The sequence below is a fragment of the Lycorma delicatula genome, chromosome 2 (assembly GCF_047948215.1).
Source record: "Lycorma delicatula isolate Av1 chromosome 2, ASM4794821v1, whole genome shotgun sequence".
NCBI classification, from domain to species: domain Eukaryota; kingdom Metazoa; phylum Arthropoda; class Insecta; order Hemiptera; family Fulgoridae; genus Lycorma; species Lycorma delicatula.
Genome location: NC_134456.1, coordinates 111,776,261 through 111,797,631, shown reverse-complemented (window position 1 = coordinate 111,797,631; position 21,371 = coordinate 111,776,261). Strand labels below are relative to the sequence as shown.

General features: G+C 29.2%; 1 protein-coding gene across 4 annotated transcripts in view; it reads right to left on the bottom strand.

The window, feature by feature from the left end:
- M6 (neuronal membrane glycoprotein M6) overlaps nt 1-21,371 on the bottom strand; it is a 41,441-nt gene that overhangs the window by 14,683 nt on the left and 5,387 nt on the right. For 3 of the 4 annotated variants that reach the window (XM_075356082.1, XM_075356080.1, XM_075356079.1), the window contains exons 2-5: nt 17,634-17,793; nt 12,904-13,063; nt 6,616-6,766; nt 5,506-5,654 (exon numbers count right to left, since the gene is read on the bottom strand). In XM_075356082.1, the coding sequence (XP_075212197.1) occupies nt 5,506-5,654; nt 6,616-6,766; nt 12,904-13,063; nt 17,634-17,793 (620 nt within the window). Of the gene's footprint in view, nt 1-2,510; nt 3,062-5,505; nt 5,655-6,615; nt 6,767-12,903; nt 13,064-17,633; nt 17,794-21,371 lie in introns of those variants that run through there. The other variant, XM_075356081.1, reaches the window with a different exon arrangement.

Genomic DNA, 21,371 nt, shown 5'->3' with positions numbered 1-21,371 from the left:
AATTTATCATTAATTTTCCCTATAACTATAAAGGGAGAAGAATAGTGACTAAATATATTAGTAGAGAGAATAAGACCTAAATTGAATTCTAAAAAACTGTTATGGTAATTTTAAGACTGCACCAAACAAGATCATGTCATACTGATTCTCTGGTTACTCTTTCTTTAAAAATGTAATACGTTATACATACAACAATGATAAAGTGAAACTACAAGAAGAGTAATTTAACAGAATTTCGAAATCAAACCATGTTTTTGGATCCTTAGATGGCCTTCACTTGTGAATTTTAATTAAAACTTGCCTAGTTTTAAATCTGTTATTAATAAAACTACACATTAATCATAACTAATTAAGCATAAGTAATTTGCCGTTTACTTTCAGTCTTTGGTTAGGGTAATCATTAAAATTCAATCTTGAATTTTAATTAAAACCTTTATAAATATAAAAATATTTTTAATACACTATTAAATATTTAGTTAAAAAAGTATATGTATATCTAATAACAGACTAGGAATAGCAAATTATTTAGAATGAGGCTTGGGAATGTAAAAGTTAACATAATTTGAAATGAAGACATTTTGAAATTTATCCAATAGCTAACCAGAATAAATTATCCTACTCATAAACTACCTGAAGGTTATTTATCTACATCTTTAGTTAAATTTGTAAATTCAATTTGGTATAATTTTTCAAGTATTATTATTATTATTATTATTACTATTTTTATAATTGTTACACTGTTTGCAATTTCAAGCATTTCTAAATTATTTTCAGTTTGTTATTTTGTGTGTGTTAAAAATCAAGTAACTGATTCATTCCAACATATGCAGGTGTCCAAAGAGAAATCTGGCACAATTAAGGAATATGTTCAACAAATCGAAATGAATGAAAAGTTTCAGATAGATATGTCTGAAAATGTTTTATTTTCCAGCTACACCTTTCAAAAGACTTTCCCCAAATTTTCTAAATAAAATATATTTATGAATTATTTCTGTGAATGCCAATTATGGGCCAAATTTATTTTATCAACAAAAACTAATTATTTTCCGAAGAAGTTTACAATTTAAACATAATATAATAAAAATATTATCAGACAAATAAAACTAATATAACAAAATAAACTAACAGAAGATACAGCTTGGATTGCTTCAACCCCCCAAAAAATTTATTAACATAATAAAATATTTCTTAATGAAAATAATTTTTTTTTTAAATTTGAAGAATTTTACAGAAAGTTTTAGATAGGAATAGTAAGCATCCTTTATTTGAAATCCTCCCTAATAGGGATTTTTCTTTCTATACCTGATCTACTGTGAATTTTTTCATAATGTTTTTAAAAATAAGAAACCAATTACAGAATATATGAAGATGTTAAAGTTTGTTTCATTTAATTTTTTTTTAATGTAACAACATAACTAGAGTAGGTAATAATTGTAACTGTTTTTACTACAAAATTTCATTTGCATTCAATGAATTTACCAAACAATTATAAGTACTAAATGAGCTACACAAACCACAATAAAGCATAAACAGTATTTGTTCACAATGTATTTCTAAGTACTAATTATAATGCAACCTGAAGACAGTAACTAAATTCTATTTCATTTATATAACATTTCCAATTCACATTTTCATTAATACTTTTAGAAATTTAATAGAATTTTATTACTTAATTAATTAATGTTTTTAATTAGTTTTAAAGTGTTTACATAATTATGTAATTATTGCTAAATTAAGTAATACTGGGGGTTATTATGGGCAAAGAAGCAACCAAAGAAAAGAACGTCATTTATAAAAATCACACAGGACCCAAAACTTTTCCTTGCAAAGTAGCTGTTTTTGTATACTTTCAAGCTGAATAATGCTTTAACCAAATTTGATTTGTATTTTTACCCTCTGCCTTTTGTACTGATAAGTAAGAGTTAAACCATGTTTTAGTAATTAACCTAATTCCACAATATTCCAATTTCTGAAGATACAGTTAATAGCACTACCAATGACTTACAAATACCAAGAAAAACTGATGGTTTATCTCTACCCTAGAGAATTACAAATCTCAAGTTGTAAAATTAAAAATAGCTGTTGAAAAGCAGTCATGTGTTTATGAAATCCATATTAATGTTCATAAAATATTTTTTTTTTAAATTAATTGTACTGTACCTTTACAAGATATGCTCCTTTAAAATATTTTACTTTTATTTCCTGAAACTTCTATTAGATTTCATCAATGTATAATGTCATTATAAAAGAAGTAATGTGATTTTTTTTTTTGAATGATTGATATATTCCTAATCTTTAAGTGTAGCAAATGTACAATACTGTCACGTGTTCGCGGCTCGATCAGGATATTGAGATGAAACATTTTAAATGTTTATATAATTAAAATTTATTGGTTTAAAAACATAAGTAAAACAAGACAAATCAATAATAATGACAATAGTAATAATAATAGTAAATGATAACAATAAAACAAATAATAAAAATAGCAATCACAACTACAACAATAATGGTAGTAATAGTAATAATATTAATAATAAACTGTAATTACATACAAAACAAAATTTAAAGTAATTGCCAGGATTTATTCACAGGTAGATAAATATGAAAACCAGAATTCAGTCCCATTGACAAATGACATTAGCATGACCTCTCATCTTAACACTTTTAACAATGCTAGTCTTGAATTAACAAGGTAAGACAAGTATAAAGTTCTTTCACTCAAATACCTTTGCTGTTCACAAATAAAACTACACTAATTTACGAATGAAATTTAGTACATTATCTCTTTCACTTATCTACCAGTAACTCACCGAACCATTTCTTGTTTTCATGTACTGTCCACACTGGACTTACTTGTGACGTCACCTTAATTGCGTTGAATGTGTATGCACTGACCTCTTCAAAGAATACTCACGCTTCAAACTCATATAATTACTCCTTGTTCAAAATTCTATCGTAGCACTCTCTCGCATACCGACACAGTAGATTCACATCATAATGTCTAGCTTAGACTGATTTCAACTGGTCTTCCCCAGAGTATTTATGCTCCTACCTTCTTTACCTGCCGGAAAGGACCCAACTTGAAGCATGAGAATGATCGACCAAGTCTTTTCATTCCCATGCATTCCTACCCCAGTCCGGTAACAATTCTCACAGAACAACATCTATTTAGGTAAGTCAGTGAGTAGTGTTAAAAAAGACGACTGTTAAATGGACCTGTTACCTTTATTAAAAGGGTTTCTTTTAGCCCCTTTCTGGATTCCTCCCATTATTATATTTTCTACTAATTTTTCTTAATTGGTAGGAATCCGTTACTCAGATCCATTACACTGGTCTTGTTGCAATACACATAAGACATAATACAAAAACATTTTCCTTAGCTACATGTAACCATATGTTGACTACAGAACACTTTTATGAAGACAACATGCAACATAGTATTTATGACAGGCTTAGCTCTACTCTCAGCTAAGCTCTGGTATATGCGTTGACTTTTAATTACGTTTTCTATGATGTTTTATTGTACAATATGAAAGCATTAAAGAAAATTTAACACATTAAAAACACCCATTTTGTAGGTAAGGAACTAGGAGTTTCTTGACTTTCTAGAAACTACAAGGAATTAGGAGTTTCCTGACTTTTCAAAGTCCATAAAAATATTTTGTTTGAAGTTATACAATTTATATAATACTAAAATTAAAATGTTTTTCTTTAAAACCAGTTACTTAAACTGAATATTAAATAGCTTCAACCTAAATTAATCTAACTTAAAAAGGTATTATCAGAGGTAAAAAAATGTCACACCTTATCTAAGCAATGAAAAATGTAATTTGAAATTATAAATAACCTGTAGCCTAAATTTACAACACAAATGTCTTCAATAAACTTATATAATGAAAACAAAAGAAAAATATTTATAAAAATATATATAAAATTTGTAGTTAAAACATCTAACATTTATTATATTGAAAACTTACAATTACTAGAAATCATATTTTCACAACAGGAGCTGATGAAGACTGACACATGTTTGAAAAATCATAGAATGCATATACATTACTAAACATGTTTGATGTGAATTGAAAAGATTCAATCAGTTATATGAGTATATACTGATATCAAATTATATCAGGAACAGGAAAAATTTATAACATATGGCAAATAGGTAGGTATCGTTCAAAACAACAAGATACAGTGTCCTATGTATTAAAGGATTAGTGCTAAAAGGATTAAAGGTTGTTGAAAGAGAATTATTTACATTAAAAACATTTTACAAAAATCAGAAAGATAATGGTATACATTTACTTAGATTTGATGGAAATTCCTTCTTCAACTAAGACTTTGATAATAAGCCTTTACATAAGTTTTTCTCTTAAATATGGCTTAATGAAGCCAAAGCCTTTTAAATTATTTCAACACTCCTTAACGAAGCACAGCTGAATATTTTTTTATTGTCCAAGTTACTTCTACTCTACTGCAGTCACTGGATTAAAAATCAATAACTCTTCATTAATCTTAATTTTTCTAATTATTTCATTTGCAAGGACATAATGTTTAATGTATATTTATCATAACCAATATAAAAATACAATTAAATTCAAACAAGAAAATGCATCTACATCAAGCCACATTAGTTGCTTCTTTTAGTTCTCCCAGTAGCCTCATTCACAAGGTTTTATGCCACTTTCTTCTTGTAACAAGTAATGATTCAATATAAGCTAAAATCAATATTAGTAACTAATCAGGGTAAATAACCAATGAGTATAAATCAGAGGAGTAAAGGAAACTAAGAAGCAAGTGAATTCAAGATGCTCTAACATCACATGGGATATGATGACTGTTGTTTGCAGTCTTCTCATCCTGCAGTAGGCACCAAGCAATGGGAAATGGGATTAATTCCAACTCTGGTCAGAGGAGTAAGAAGATAACCTCCCCAAATGTTTAGAGACTATAAAGTATTGTCTACTAGCTGATTTTATACAGGACTAATCTGAAAGTTCTAATTGAAAGGTGAATGAAGAAATTATAAATGGAATCAAATATTCTGAAAGCAGATTGTCTAATGGAAGAGAAAGCCCTTTAATTCAGACAAGAATACACTTTTCCATATATCATTACTGACATATCATATTTATTTTATTTAAATCACCATTTTAATATTTATTTAACTGGTCAATTTTGACCAGTTGTTCAATACCTACTTCATTAAAATCACTTCATTGTAGAGCCATTCCTGATTACAGGAACATCTAATGAACATTCATTAGATGTTGCTACTCTTTTTAAAGCAGTTTGAATACAACCTGAACAATCTATACCAAAAATCCATATTATTTAAGACTTGAAAGAGTAACCTAGTTGAAACAATCAAATGCAACACAGGTCACAAACTTCATTTATCTTCTACAACCCATTCACAACTTATTATTGTGTCTTAGAATTTATTTGACAAACCTTTCTTAAATCAATAAATTAAGATATATAACATAAAAAAAGTATAATTACCAGACTAAGTATTATAAGAAATGCAGCAGTAGTTGCCAGTATAAACATTATTTCTGCTTTTTCAACATAATCTTTGCAAAATAATTTTCTCTCATGAGGTTCACATACCATCATGTCCTCGACTCTTGTTCCAGCGGGAAAAATAAAATCTGAAAATACCATATAAAAATGTATATACAAAAAGGACCTCCAAAAAATTGGAATTGTGAGGAATAATGAGTTATATTTACAGTCACAAGTGCTTCTGTATAAAGTATGAAAATCCCCTTGAATTTAAATACATCTTTATGAGCAAATGGTCTCATTACACTAAACCACATTGTGGTTGTATTTCCTTTAGTGGAACCATTAACTCACTCACAATGGTACCATACTCAAATTTTCAAATCATTCAAATGAAATCATAACTCAGAGAAATGTGAAATCCATGAAGAATGTTTCCAATAAGATGGTGCAACTGCTTATACTGCTAGTGTACCATTACACTTTTTAACAACTACTTTGCAAAACGAGTCAACCTCCAGAGGGTGCAGTTAACCAGTTACCAGATTTAACTCTGCCTTTTTCTTGTGGAGAGCATTAAGGGAATGGTGTACAAGGTAATCCATATGTACTTGAGGATCTACAGTGTATTGATTAAACAAATCACACCAACTACTGTGAAAATTACTTCGCCTACATCCCAAAGTACACCTAGAGATGTCTGATCATACAAGGGATCCATTTTCAACATATGTAAAACCCATTACGACAAGGTATTTTACAACTTTTTTCATAATTTTCTGTTGCTGTATATTTATTTACTTAAGTAACTTTTTAAATTTTAACATGATGCAAATTTCAATAAAATTATTACTGCATTATTGAATTAAAAATTTACAGTGCATGGTTACTTTTCAGATACCAAATCTAAATCATTACTTTTACTAAAATATTTGCCATATGCCCAGAACTTGTTGACGACATGTAAATAAATTGCAATTAAAAGAATAATGCAATATTTTATGTCAAATTTTAACAATGTATGCCTTAAGTAATAATGTATTATGGACTATTATTTAATTTGAAAAAAAAAAACTTTATATAAAATATTAATAACAATAAACTTACCAAATTGTGTGAAGTCAATACATCGCTGATCATTCTGAACTCGTGGTGCAGAACATAACTGCCAGAATATTGTATAACACAGTGTAACAATAACGAGAAATACAAACATCATTAACCATGCTATCTGAAGTATATATGTTATACACATAAACTAAAAAAAAAAAAAAAGTAATGATTATAATATTTTTAAAAAAATTATATTATTTACCAGAATGTAAAAGCCCTTCTCCTACATTTATTTTGCAACCAAGATTTAATTGCCATTGAATAATAAAGTAACATCTTAACACTCTGGTGACAAGACTGCTAACAGTCTTAATATCACAGAAAAGTACCTGTAGACAGGCAATTGAACTTACATATTGCTGGCAGTATTTCCAACATCATTGTTTATTAATATTACTAACCATAAGTATGTTCTACAGTAGGCCTGTATGTTTGACCTGTATTGCCAAGAAAGATTTTCAGCCAAAAGTTTCCATAAAATTATATCTTTTCATGTAATAAGATTCTTGTCAACATGTGATGTACTGAAGAAATGGAAACAGAGAATGATGGAAGATAGTGAATGTACTTAAGTTACCTCCAGCACTCATTCCAACCTGCTGCATAACCACATAAAAAACCAACAATAAATTGGATGTAATCTTATTTAAGAAAACATAATATAGCAAATGGCAAATTGTTTAAAAGAGTTTTTGAATTATATGTAACTGATTCAAGAATTAAAAACAAGATAATAATTGGAACTTGGTATAGATTTATGCTAATTAGTAAAAAATTGAAAACAAATATTTATTTTTTGGTATTTACTGTCAAAATTATAAATAAGCACTCAACATGGTTTGAAAGAATTTTTCTTAGATATGACAAATGCAATATTAGTAATTGTATTGCAAACTATTTCATTAACAAAAGTCGCTCTCAAACTGAATTTATTTTTTAGGAGTTTATTTTTATTTTTAAATTTATAAATATAATATTTCCATACTTGAATGAATTATATGGGATCTTCATTTATTTCCAAAATATGCATATTACTTTGAATATTTCTAGTAATATAATGTTTATTATTTGTAATACTTAACTGATCAGTTACTAACAAAATTATTTTAATTAAATGAAATTTATTCAATAAAATTGAAGTAGGGTAATGGTTTACTGTACCTACCTACTTTTAATCTATTTTATCTTACTGTATAATTCTTTAAGAGAATAATGCACAAGAGGAAAGAGTTTTCAACAAACAGAAATGGATGATCAAAATAATAGACTAGTTCAAGTAGGCTCATTTTTAACAAATAAAAAAAAAACTCAATTATTAACATTTCAGTCAATTTTTCTCTTTGAAATGCTATATTACATCCACTCAAATAAAAGTTTTATTTCAAGGAAAATAGATCACCATTATGACATAAGAATTAGAACCAAACATAAAACTCTACATCACTGGCTGCAATTATTTGAAGAAAAAACCAAACTGTGAATAAAAGCCTACAATAAGGTTTTGAAAATCTTTTAAGGAAATCCCTGAAAATGATAATTTTTTTAAACTTTAAAAATCATTCTAGGTTAACACATACTATTCTACTGAAGAGTATAGGATAATTAATAATTGACTGACCAACCGAAAAAAAGATTTTTTATGAATGTATTTTTCAGTCATTCACGAGAGTGGTAATTGACTGTTTATCCACATTTTGGTTTTATTAAAATAAATAAAAAAATGTAAATTTATGAGCATATATATTATATATAATTCCTTACTGCAGGACTCAGTTTGTAAAATTCCACTAGTAACTTGTCCCAATTTTATGCAATATATATAACTTAAATGCACTGTTCTCTTTCACCTCTGGCAAATTCTCCCTTAATTTCTTTTTCTGTAAGTGTTACTGTTAAGTAAAAGAATATGCTTTCCATATGATGTAATTTTTCTTAAGGCCTATTCAGTAAGGATTTTTGTAATCCCAAAAGGAAAACTGTTATATTTTTATAAATGATAGTGAACATGTGCTTCAAAAAACATTTGAAATTATTCTTTCTGATTTTTTTTAATGTATATCAGTTTTAATTAACAGTTAAAATAAATTCATTTGCTCTATAACAACAGAGCAAAATATGGGGTTTTGCATACATATATATATATATATATATATATATATATATATATATATATATATATATATATATATATATATCTTTCCCATATATTATGAATATTTGGCTAGTTATAAATGAAAGGAACAGAATACTATGAAATACTTTTTATTAATATATTAAATGTTTATATATGCAGAAATGTAACATTAAATTCTCCCGGGGCTTTCTTGTGAAAATAATGGAAAAACCTCATATAAACATATGTCCTAAAATACTTTGTTTATATATATGTTATATTCGTTTATATATATCCTAAAATGCTTCCACCTACCCCAGTGAAATGAAGTCGTACTGAAACTTTTAGGATGTTAATAAGGGACAGAGTGAGATCTCTTTTGGGTTTTAACCCGAAAAATCGAATAAAATAGATCCCAGAACCATACATGCAGTAGTTTTTGAAAAATCTAGGGGTGAAATACAATAAAGTGGGGTAAAAAACTTTGTTTTTTATGTTTGACATACAATAAATTTGTTAAATGGTAAGAAACACAAAAACTTTTAAACAAAACGAAGAAAATTTAATTCTGAACAAAATTGTGTAAAATAAGTTGAGTAAAACAAAGAAAGGTCAGAAATATTTGAATTTTACTTAGAAACAGTACATTACTACATTTGTCAGAAAATTACAAGGCATATTCATAAAGTAAGGGCCATCGGCTTATATGAGGCATGTTTTCAAAGTACAGTTTTGAAATTAAATTAAACAAGTATAGTCTTCTTAACAACTTTATTTTTACATGAAAGCCTGTACTTTAATCTACTTTTCCACATAATTGCCACCAACATTAAGTCATTTGTATCATGCAACCAGCTATTGAACATCATCATCATAGAAGTCTGCCACCTGACTTAATAATCACTCAATAACATGGTCACAATTTTCGATAATTTAAGCGTTGTCACAATTTCATAGACAACACTTCTTGAAACTTCAGGAAACTCTTCAATAGCGAAGAAATCATAAACCATCTTTTCTCTCTCACTTTTTCATCAACTTTCTGCACCAAATCTTTAGTAATAACAGAAGGTCGTCCATTCCATTCCTCATCATGAGCACTCTGGCAGCCATCTTTAAAACCTCTAACCCATTTTTAAACCATTCCATCACTCATAATGTTTTCTCCATACACTTCACTGACCTGATGATGAATTTCAACTGCTTTCACGCCTTCAGCACTAAGAAAAAGAATCACACCACGTATTTCACAGTCAGCAGGATTCTTAATCAGTGGAGGCATTTTAAATACTCTCAAACATAAACACAGTTGAATATTTCTGTAATGGCGTCTCTGGCTCGCTGACATATGTGGGTACACAGTGCAAATGTGTGGAATGCTGACCACAGCGTAGCAGTGGTGGAATTTCAAAACGGTACTTACTTTAAAAACATGCCTCATATTCAAATATTAGTGGGTCTAAACACAGTTTCATGCATGCAGGGCCATCTATCAGCTACTTACAAAGCCACTGCAGTTGTTTTGATTCAGTAGTCATTTGCCTGCAGGTGAATGCTGATCGCAATGTCCACAACAATCATTTCTCCTGCCAATTGTGAAGTGGGTGCTGTGATTTGATTTTTGTGGGCAAAAGGATTTTCAGCTGCTGAAATTCATTGGGAGTTATGCCTAGCGTATGGACCTACAGTAATGAGTTAAGGAAAGGTTAGACAATGCTGTCGAGACTTTAAAAATGGCTGCGAAATGTGAATTGATGAAGAGCGGAGAGGCAGATCCAGTATTCAGACTGACGAAATCATTGAACAAGTGAACCGAAAACTGTGATGTAATCAGTGATTGGCGATTAGTGCTCTGATTGATGAATTTCTGCATGTTGGATGCTCCTCTATCAACACAATTGTCCCGTAAAAGCTCCGATGAATCACAAATTGTGTGCAAAGTGGGTACCAAGGTACCAAAAATGCTTACTAAACAACACAAAGAGCAAAGAATGTGCAGTGGACAAGCATTTTTGGACTGCTATTGGCAAGATGGAGATGATTTGTTTTCCCCAGATTGTTAAAGGTGATAAGACGATATCCTACATCAATGCAGAATCGAAACAACAGTCAATGCAGTGGCGCAATTCAAGTTTCCCAAAGCCAAAAAAGTTTAAGCTATCTCCGTACTCAAGGCAAACAATGTTGGCTACCGTTTTTTTGTGACAAAAAAGGCGACATTTTGGTTGATTTCATAGAACGTGGATCAACAATTACCTCTGATGTGTACTGAAAAACGCTCACCAAACTGGGACATGTGATCCAAAATCGATAAAATGGAAAATTGTTGTCTGGCATAATCTTCCTTCACAACAATATGCATCCTCACACCACTGCTTTAACCAAGAAGATTCAAGATTTTTGTTGAAAACCTTTTCACCATCCTCCACATAGTCCCAACCTTGCACCTAGCAACTACTTTCTCTTCATGCATTTGAAAAAATGGCTTGGTAGACAACGGTTTGTAAACTACAAGGAACTCAAGACTGCCATTGTCAACTGGTTCAATTCCCAGGTGGCAAACTTCTATGCAGAGGGGTTGAAGAAACTGGTGGCAGCATTACGAAAAGTGCTTAGAACTGAATGGTGATTATGTGGAAAAGTTAAACAGACATGTAGTAAACTAAAACTGTAAGTAAAAACCTTTTCTCACAAGTTAATTGTTTTTAATGACCAAATGACCCTTACTTTATGAATATGCCTTATACTTATTTAACCCTTTTTTTGTGATGTGAAAAATTTGAAAAAAAACAGAATTTACTGTTAAAATGTTAAAAAACTGGAAATTACACAATTGCAAAATAAAAGTAAATAAATAAAAATTATTTAGATAATAATTTTTTTTATTAATGACAGAAATACAATAAATTATTTGAAAGATTATTATTATAGTTGGCAATAAAATAACAGCAGCCCATTAACAATGCGCAATACTGCATTAGTGTGTAAATCATTCTGTAAGATAAATTAAGTATATAGGGTGAACTATGCTGTCATTAGCAAAGGTCTTCTGTGACTTTTAGTTTGAAGTTTTTTTATAAATGTGTAATATTTAAACATTTTTAAACACATACAAAACGTACATCAAACATGAAAAAGTTTTTTACCCTAAATTAGTGATTTTCATCCCAGATTTCTCAAAAACTACTGCAGAATCAGTTTTGGGACCTATTTTATTAGATTTTTCAGGTAAAAAATCACAAGAAATTACTAATTCTGTTCCTTTAGGAAAAAACTTTCTGTTGTATCGGATACTACTGAACCAAATTATTGGAAATTGGATAATAGAAAACAAAATTGAGCATCCCATTGTATCTATTACTACTGACAGCACTACGGATTTCTCACAATCAGATGATGAAAACTGAATTAAATTTATTATTACAGAAATTTAATCTAAGATTTAGTGAACTTTTACTGTTTGTGGACAATGGACAATTTCATAACTCTTAAAAAACTCAAATAAAATGACTCTTTATTTATTTAAATTTAAAATATATATATATATATATATATATATATATATATATATATATATATATTATTTTTTTTAAGTAATTTTAATTTTAAAAATAAAAAAAAAAATAAAATAATGATAAAGTAAGTTTTGATAATTGCTTTATATAAAATTATTTGTACTCAATTTTAATTTTAATTTTATTTTATGCCTTGACGTCATATTTTTATGTTTCTTGTGTTTCTTTTACATATATATTATTTACAGGAGATGCTTGTGAATCAGCTACCTGAACACTCATACACGTAGTCTGTCTATTTATTTGAACTCTATAAGCTAACAGAATAAGATATAGGTTATTATTACATTAGTGAATTTACTAAATTAAATAATTTTATTAATTGTAACTAAATTTCCCAGAATGCCCTTATTTCATAAAATGAGTATTCTCTCACTATCCTCACTACTTTCCTCAATCCTTTTCATTTCTAACATGTATTAAAAAAAACTGATCATCTAAAACATGTAAAGAAACTGTTAGTGAAATTCTTTTTTTTTTTAAAGTTTTATAATGTAAAGGTAATGAATATCCAAACTTGGAATTTGTAATACCAATTTAAAAAAGTAAGGTTGAAGAAAAATCTGCACTTTTAAAATAAATGAATGTACTCACCACAGCACAGGATATACGACCACTGACCCTTGCACGCCATGCACGATACACTTTATGTCGGGTAGCGCCTGTGGCTAAGCACCCAACAAATAATATCATTAGACCTAATGCTGCCATACTAGCAGCAATAATTACAAACACCATCTGAACTGGCTCCAACCTGCAAATAAGAATTCCAAACTAAATTAAATTTATATAGATTTTTAACACTAATCTGATTCATGTTTATGTATTAATATTCTAGATCATTTATAAAAACGTATATTTTATACTAATCAATAAAAAATAAACTAAAATAATTTAAAATCACAGAAAATATTTAACATAAGAAAGGGAGATCGCAAGACAAATAAAGTAGAGTAATAAGAATGCTTAATTTTAATGAATATTTCAATATATAAGAAGGTAATAACAGAAGATGAGATATGAAAGCACATAGGGTAATTAGAAGGGTGATTAGAGTATGATCCACAGTCCACACTGTTTGAAGAGAAAGTGGTATAGGAATTGCATTATTCTTAACATCTCATTGTAATAAATCAAAATTCATCATTTCATTTGAATAGTAGTTAAGTACTCTGAATTCTAAGAAAGCAAAGGCCTATTTCAGGAAATGAATTGACCTTCCCTTCATCTTACATTGATTTTTATCACATCTAACAGTGGGAAAAATTCAGTTAAATATCCTTTCCTTTATATCTATTGGGAGGCAACTGAAAACTCTGACTGTAGCTTTTCTCATAAAGCAAGGAAGAAGAAATATTTTATTAAGTATAATGAAGTCTCAATGCAAACTGTCCAATGATAAAAATGTCTCTCAATCGAAAAATTGCACTGGTCAAAATTGGGCATATCCAGTTTTCAAAAAATCTTGACAAACTGACCCCTAACAACCCCAGAAAACTTAAAAATGGCATCAAAACTTCTGCGACAAAATGTGCGTACATATGTATGTATGTTGGCGTGTAAATCGCCTTATATCTCCAGAACTACTCAACCAATTTTGACCAAAGTTGGTCAGATTATATCTATATATGGGCATTGAAGCTATTAAATTCTCAATTCAAAAGGTCAATGTGATGGGGAAGGTACAGGGGGGAAATGAAATTGGCCCCAGATTTTGCATAATTAACGTAATTTTTTTTTTTTTAATAATTTTATGAATATTAAAGTAAACATTTTTATAAAAAAACTTTTTGCTAAATTTTACCCCCACCCCTAAAAATGGTAGAAGGCAGTACAAGGGATGATTTTTGTTGCATTTTTTAAAAACATTTTTTGAACGAGTTTAAAAAAACATCTTTTACGTAAAAGTTTTTTTTGCTAAACTGTGTCCATACTCCAAAAAATAGTAATAATAGAAGGCAGTACAGTGGGTCTTTTTCATTGCAGTTTTTTCTATCTGCATCTGGTTGAATCTACAAATTTGTTCCACATCAAAGTGGGGTCTTAACCCAGCCACTCTCCCCTTACACACACCACATCCCACTAAGTGACCAGACTACTGTTGTAGTTATCTGCTGTGTTGTGATGTCACAGGTGAGCAGTAGAATTAAATAAATGAATAATATTTAAAACGTACAAATTTATTTAAAGTGGCCGCTAGTTCTTCCCCACCTGCACAAATGAAAAACGGTATGCATGCGCACTCTAGTTTGAATCACTGAATTAAATAAACAAAAATATTGTATTTAAATAAAATGATAAAATATTTTTAATTAAATTGGGTGTATAAGCCCAGCACATCAGAAGAAAGTTGTGTGATCGGAAGGTCCTACAACTGTATTGTCAGCTTCTTTTAAATCCTTATTTAAAGTTTAGATGCGAGATACTGAAACTAGTCAGGTGAAGTTAATTTTTCTTGTTTGCAGTTCAACAGTATTGAGGTGAAACTGATATAATAAAAAGGCATTTTCTAGCGCATTGTGAGTTGTAATATACTATTGATACAAGTATACCTAGCCACAATAAATACCCTAATCAATCATACACTGAAATTAATGACTTGAGCCAGAAAACAACACACTAGTTTTTATAAAATGTTACAAATTTGTTAACTCTCAATGCAGAGTAATCTACCCAATTAAGTTCGAGTGAATCCACACTATTTGCCCTCCAGGTTTTGAGAATTCAGGATCTCTATCAAAAATTAGGGGGAGGTCTTTCAGGAAATTTTGATTGAAACACCAGTGGTCCAACAGAGGGAGTTAAAGTTTGAAAAACACACCCATCTGAATTGGAAGTTTACTCCATTGCCCATTCACTTGATGATGTAATATTTCGTTCATAACTAAACACAATTTTTTTTCTTGACTGTTAACACAACAACTAACAAAAGTAGAATGATTATGATTAGTTAGTAATTAGTTATTTTTAGTATCCTCTGTATAAAGTCAAACAAAAGTTTGAGTTTATACAGAGGGAAGCTCGGTTTTTCAAACTAAGGAATTTTAACTTTGGCAGTCATCATACCACGTATCAGTATTTCCGTTTTAATAATAAAAATATGTTTAAACATTAAAATGTCTACCATACTGCCAAAAAATCAATAATAACAAAAAAAGCCACCAGCTGAGGGTTAAAACCATTAAGCAATTAGTAAGAGTGTTTACAACATTTTGCAACTTAGGAGTTTACTGCTTTGAAACATGTAGTTACCTAATAATCCCAAGCTATAGATGGTTTTAAAGAAAATGTTAAACTTTTTTTTTAGAGAAGGATTATTAGTTACTCCTTGAGAGTTAATAATAATCCTTCAATCTTCATTGGGCAACAATACTGAGGAATTGTGTTCATTTTAGTAGGAAACTGATGTATGTGTGTGTGTGTGTGTGCACACAACATGTTTTTTGTTTTTTTTTTTTTTTAATGAAAAGACCATTTCAACTTTGCTATCAATTTATTTTTTGGGAAACTGATTGTTCAGATTCATTTGTTTTCTTTGTCCTCCAGCTTAACGTAAACATTTCCTGTCATTTTCTTATTTCTTTTTATTTGTAAATAAAGCAGCTGTTCTTAATTATTGTTAGAATTAATTATATGAATTTACTTTCTTTTAAGATGTATTAGACATATTTAATATATATTTAAAATGTGAACTTAATTAAAATATTATAACTCATTGCAATGTTTAGTTAATGAAGTGTAAATTCTGAAAGTAAATAAAAGAAGTGATTTTAATAATTGGTTATCCAGCATTACTTAACGTATAAGTTTACACAACCAACGAATTGCTTCGTGGCTGAAATTTTTGTATAAGATAGCACAAGTTCAGCACATTTAATTGTATATGTAATCATCTGTTGGCAACAATAGTCTAGTTACACTCAAGTTAGCTGCTGTGCGTACCTAATTAAAGTGAGAGCTAAATTAAATAGTCTCATTAAGTGACACAGTTCAAGCAATAAATCTGTCTCACGAGGGAACACGAATTTATTACCAAAAGAATTTGCAATGTTTGTGGACCAAATGATACACATGAAGGTAAAAAATAGTACCATTTGTCTTGAAAAAGCAGGATGAATGTTCATGACAAAGAATGTAACAATCTATGATCAAAAAGTACAATTAAAAAATTCATGAAAATAGACTACAATTTCTTATTACCAATTTATCAAACATTTCCAGTTTTGTCTTTAGTGATTTATAAAATTTTAGCAAGAAAACTGCATAAAATGCTACACTAGTCGTATCCAAAAAAATTTCTCAGATGTGCACATAATGAAAAACATCTTGTGACAGTCTAACAAGTTTCTGAATCACTACTAAATAAAGGTAAACTAGTTAACTACATATGACTGGAGATGAAACTTGAATATTGTACACTTATTTTGAAGCAAAGCAGGAATTAGTGCAGTGGCAAGCATTCATCATTTCCAAGGCCCAAAAACTTTGAGCAAAAACATTCAGATAGGAAGCTTTTAGCCACTGTTTTTAGGACAACAAAAAGATATTGGTTATTAAGTTTCTTGATCAGACATATGTGCTATAAACAAAATGTAAATGCAAAGTACATACTATAAAACTTTTAAAAAATTTTGATGTGCAATTTAAAACATAACATGTGAGAGTTGCCCAATTGGTTTTTGTTTCTGCACAACAATGCTTGACTGTACAAATGCAATGTTTAGCACACTTAACAAATACCTAAAAAAAAAAGTTTCAAGAATTAAAGTGACTAGAGAGGGAAATCTGCAAACATCCATACAGTCCTCACCTAGTATCTAGTAATTATTAACCCTTTACTTCATTCAAAACAATGACTTGCATAATGCAGGTGTGAAAATGATGAGAAAATGACAAATGAAGTGATTACCTGGTTTAAAACAAGGGTAGGAAAATTTTTCAAAGATGGAATAGTAAAACTAGTATAACGATATGAAAAATGAGTTGCAATGAATGCTGGCCATGTGGAAAAATAATATTACATTTTAAAGTTTTTTCTACTTAGTTATTTTTGTTTTTATATCATAACAGATCTATCTTACTTTAAAATAAAAAAAATACATTTGTAGAATATATTTTACATTTTATTTAATCTGTCTTGCATAATATCATTTTAATATTAACTTTACTTAATATTTAAAATCTGATTTACATGAAGGCATAATGACAAGCACAAAGAGTACACTTCAATGTAGAGAACTGTATAAAATAGAAGTAAAAATAAGCAAATAAATAAAACTCAATAATTAAAAAAACACTGATATGAACTGTTGTTAAATACTTACCATGTTAACCTGAGATGAAATACTTCATCCAACATGAGGGTACTCAGTGTAGCACCACGATACATTGTGCCACAAAATATACCAACACCTGTAATGCACATAATTGTGGCCATCAAAGTGGCATAAGGCACGCGTGTCATGCAGTCATCACATGTGCTACCTGAACATAATATAAATATTTACATGTATGGTTTTAGGTTGCAAGGCTCATGTACTGTTCAACTAAAATAATTTTTCATTTAACACACAATTTTCTATATTTTTTAATGTTTGTCATCAGTGCAACAAAACTTTTACTATTTATTACTGAAACTGTACTATTATCTAATGACACATCTCAAAACACAATCTACAAAGCTCCGGAACGCAATCCCCAAATCAATCATCTCAAAACAAAAACAAATAAATAACTGTCATTAAATCTTAAATATCCGCCTGCTAATATGAAAGAACCAGCAGGAAGGGGCCGATGTCCAGGCTCTGTGATTAATAAGGGGATAAAATATCCCCTGATACTCTTGTGTTCTGTTCCATTCCATAATTTAATAAGAGTTTAAATCAACTCAATCCTATTATCAATAACTATATCTGTTAGGATCCCAACTATCTTATAGTGGTTACCAAATGATCTGTCACCAGTGTGCAGTAAATGGCAGTGACTTATTGTCAAGGTATATATTTCACACAGTCTTTTTAGTGTGTTTTGTTCTAGCATGGGTCTAATTGAAGAAGCTTTTATTTGGTTTATTAAAAACATATTTGTTCATATATTTTAATACAATTAATGCTTCTTAATACAAGTTAGATGGTAGTAAATATATGTCTACCAAACATGTATATATCTTACATAAACTTCATAATAATAAAAATTATGGTGTTAGTAATAATTATTAATAAAACTAATTAGAATTTTAACAGTAAATATAGATGTTTTTGAATATTTAAATGTTTTTTTTAGCACTACTAGTATAAATTGTATCATCTATAATGTGTTAGTACTACTTAAGTCAAATAGGGTATTTTTTTCACAATCAAAGAAAATTTAATTATCATCTACCATATAACATGCTTAAAATAAAATTAAAGCTACAAATATAAATTTGAACGCAGCATATTTAATAATAATATAACATAGATTTTCTTTATATTTTCAAAAAAAGGCATTCTATGCAGTTGACACCTACTTAGAAAAAACTTTGTAAAAAATACCCCAATTGATTACAAACTTTTTAAGTGTTTTAAGTAAAGTTTTTACGTGAATTTAAGAAAGTTTTTTAAGTAGAGCAAAATGAAAACAAAACACTGTTAATTTTCTTAAATAAAAAATAGTTGAAAGTTTTATTGTAGTTTTATTATTAAATAAAAACTGGATGCAGAACAATCTATTTTTCTATTTATCATAAACTAAATCATTGCATACTAATTTTCACACAAATACTGTTATAATTCATTACAAAACAATAAATTACACACATAAATAACACAAGTATACCTCAAAATGTAAATAAAATTTAATGTGCAGTATCATATAGAAATAAGTGCTGACAGAAAATGAATATTAAGAATAAAACAGGCAGTAGACACAAGTTCTGCAATTACAATGTTACTGTCATGGCTATACTGCTATCTGATTAACATTGCAAATGTGACATTTACATTAACATTATTAGGGTTAAAATAGTATTATTAGGGTTAATAGTAAATAGGGAACTGTCTTCTTATAGCACAATAATTATTTTACTTTAAAAACGTAATTTTTTTTCTACATTGCTTTTTATATTTTTTCAAAATTAATCACTAAAAAAATTAAATTATTATTAATCAAAACTAGATTTTGATGTGAATAGATCAAAAATGTTCTTTTATGTACGGGTTGGATAGTTCTTTGTTAGCATGTCTTGTATGTTTTGAATACTAGATCATGGATACTGGTGTTCTTTGGTGGTTGGGTTTCAATAACCACACATCTCAGGAACAGTCGAACTGAGACTGCACAAGACTACACTTCATTTACACTCATACATATCATCCTCATTCATCCTTTGAAGTATTACCTGAAAGGTAATTACCAGAGGCTAAACAGGAAAATGAAAGAAAGCATGTCTTCTATGATTAATGGAGTAAAACAATTAAACTGCAGTGATTACACTAAATATTAATAATTATGTTGGCAATTCAAAAGGAAAAAACACATATCAATCTTTTCGGCTGTTTCTCAATTAAAAATAATGGAGAGGAATCATTTAATATTTTGTCATACAGTTGGCAAACTAAGACGTCACACTGAACAAATTCAGATTAATGATTACTTTTAGTTTACACAACCAATGTTTCAACTACTACTTTTACAGTAATATTATCACTTCTACCTCACTCTTCAATCCTCTACTTAATCAGTAGTAGATAATACGTACTGGGGAAAACTTTGCTCCAGGTAATAACAACTATAGTAGAACTAAATAAATATCATTGAAATTAGTTTAACTATTTCTAAAAGAAGTGAAAAAAATAATATTCTTCATTAACATGAAGCATACCCAGAAATAAATGCCATCTGGTTATTAAAAAAGGAACACAACTGGAAAAACAATTATTTTATTACCTTTAAATTCTAAATACGAGAGGTGGCTATTAAATAACGAGATTAATGGTGTGAAATATTTTATTTTAAATTTATACATATTTAGTTATAATCCCCTTTAATATACAGCCTTCCTCTATCTCTACAACACTCCATGCGAATTTTCATTGTAATTGTAGTTTGAATTAGTTATAACATTTTCTTTATTATTTTAATGTGCATTTTAATTTCGTTTTCAGATGAAAAATGTACAATTAATGATCAATTTTAAAAAAAGACGATTAGTTATTAAACATATTTCTTCAATTAATAATGGAGTAAGTCACTGATACAAATGACAAGTGGAAATTACGTGCCTGGTTGGATCCTTTTTGTCATGTCACAGAGGACCCGACTAGGTGTACAGGCCTTTTTATATATATATACATATATGGTGCCACGTCAGGTGAATAAGGCGGATGATCTAACACTGGGATGTTATACTTGGCTAGAAACGTCTTGACAGAGAATGCAGTGTGAGCTGGTGTGTTGTCCTGATGAAGAACTCATGACTTGTTCTCCACAGTTTGGGTCTTTTTTCTTATTTTTTCTATGAGTTGAGCAAGGACCTCAAGGTATTAATGTTGATTAATAGTCTGACCTTCAGGAACCCAGTGAAAGTACACAAACCCATGAATATTGAAAAAACAATCATCACTTTGAATTTTGATTTGTTCATACCTTCCAATGCATGGTTTGATGCTTAGTTTCTGGATCATAAGTGAAAAACCAAGATTCATCATATGTTATCACTCTTTCCAAAAAGTCTGGGTCATTTTCAATGGTATTCAAAGTGTCAGAACAAAGATTTTCCTCAAGCTTATTTTTGTTCAACTGCTTATTTTAGGCACCACTTTCACACACACTTTTTTCATGTTAAAATTGTTATGTAAAATTTTCCTTACGCATTCTTTGTCAATTCTTACAGTCTCAGTAATCACACGAATAGTTAACCGACGGTCAGATCAGATCAGATTATCAATTTTTTTCAATATTTTCATCCATTTTTGACATGGAAGGGCGATTCGGGTGATCATCTTAAACATCTTCTCAGCCATCTTGAAACACTTAAACCACCCAAAAACCCATGCACATGATAAACATTCATTGCCATATAC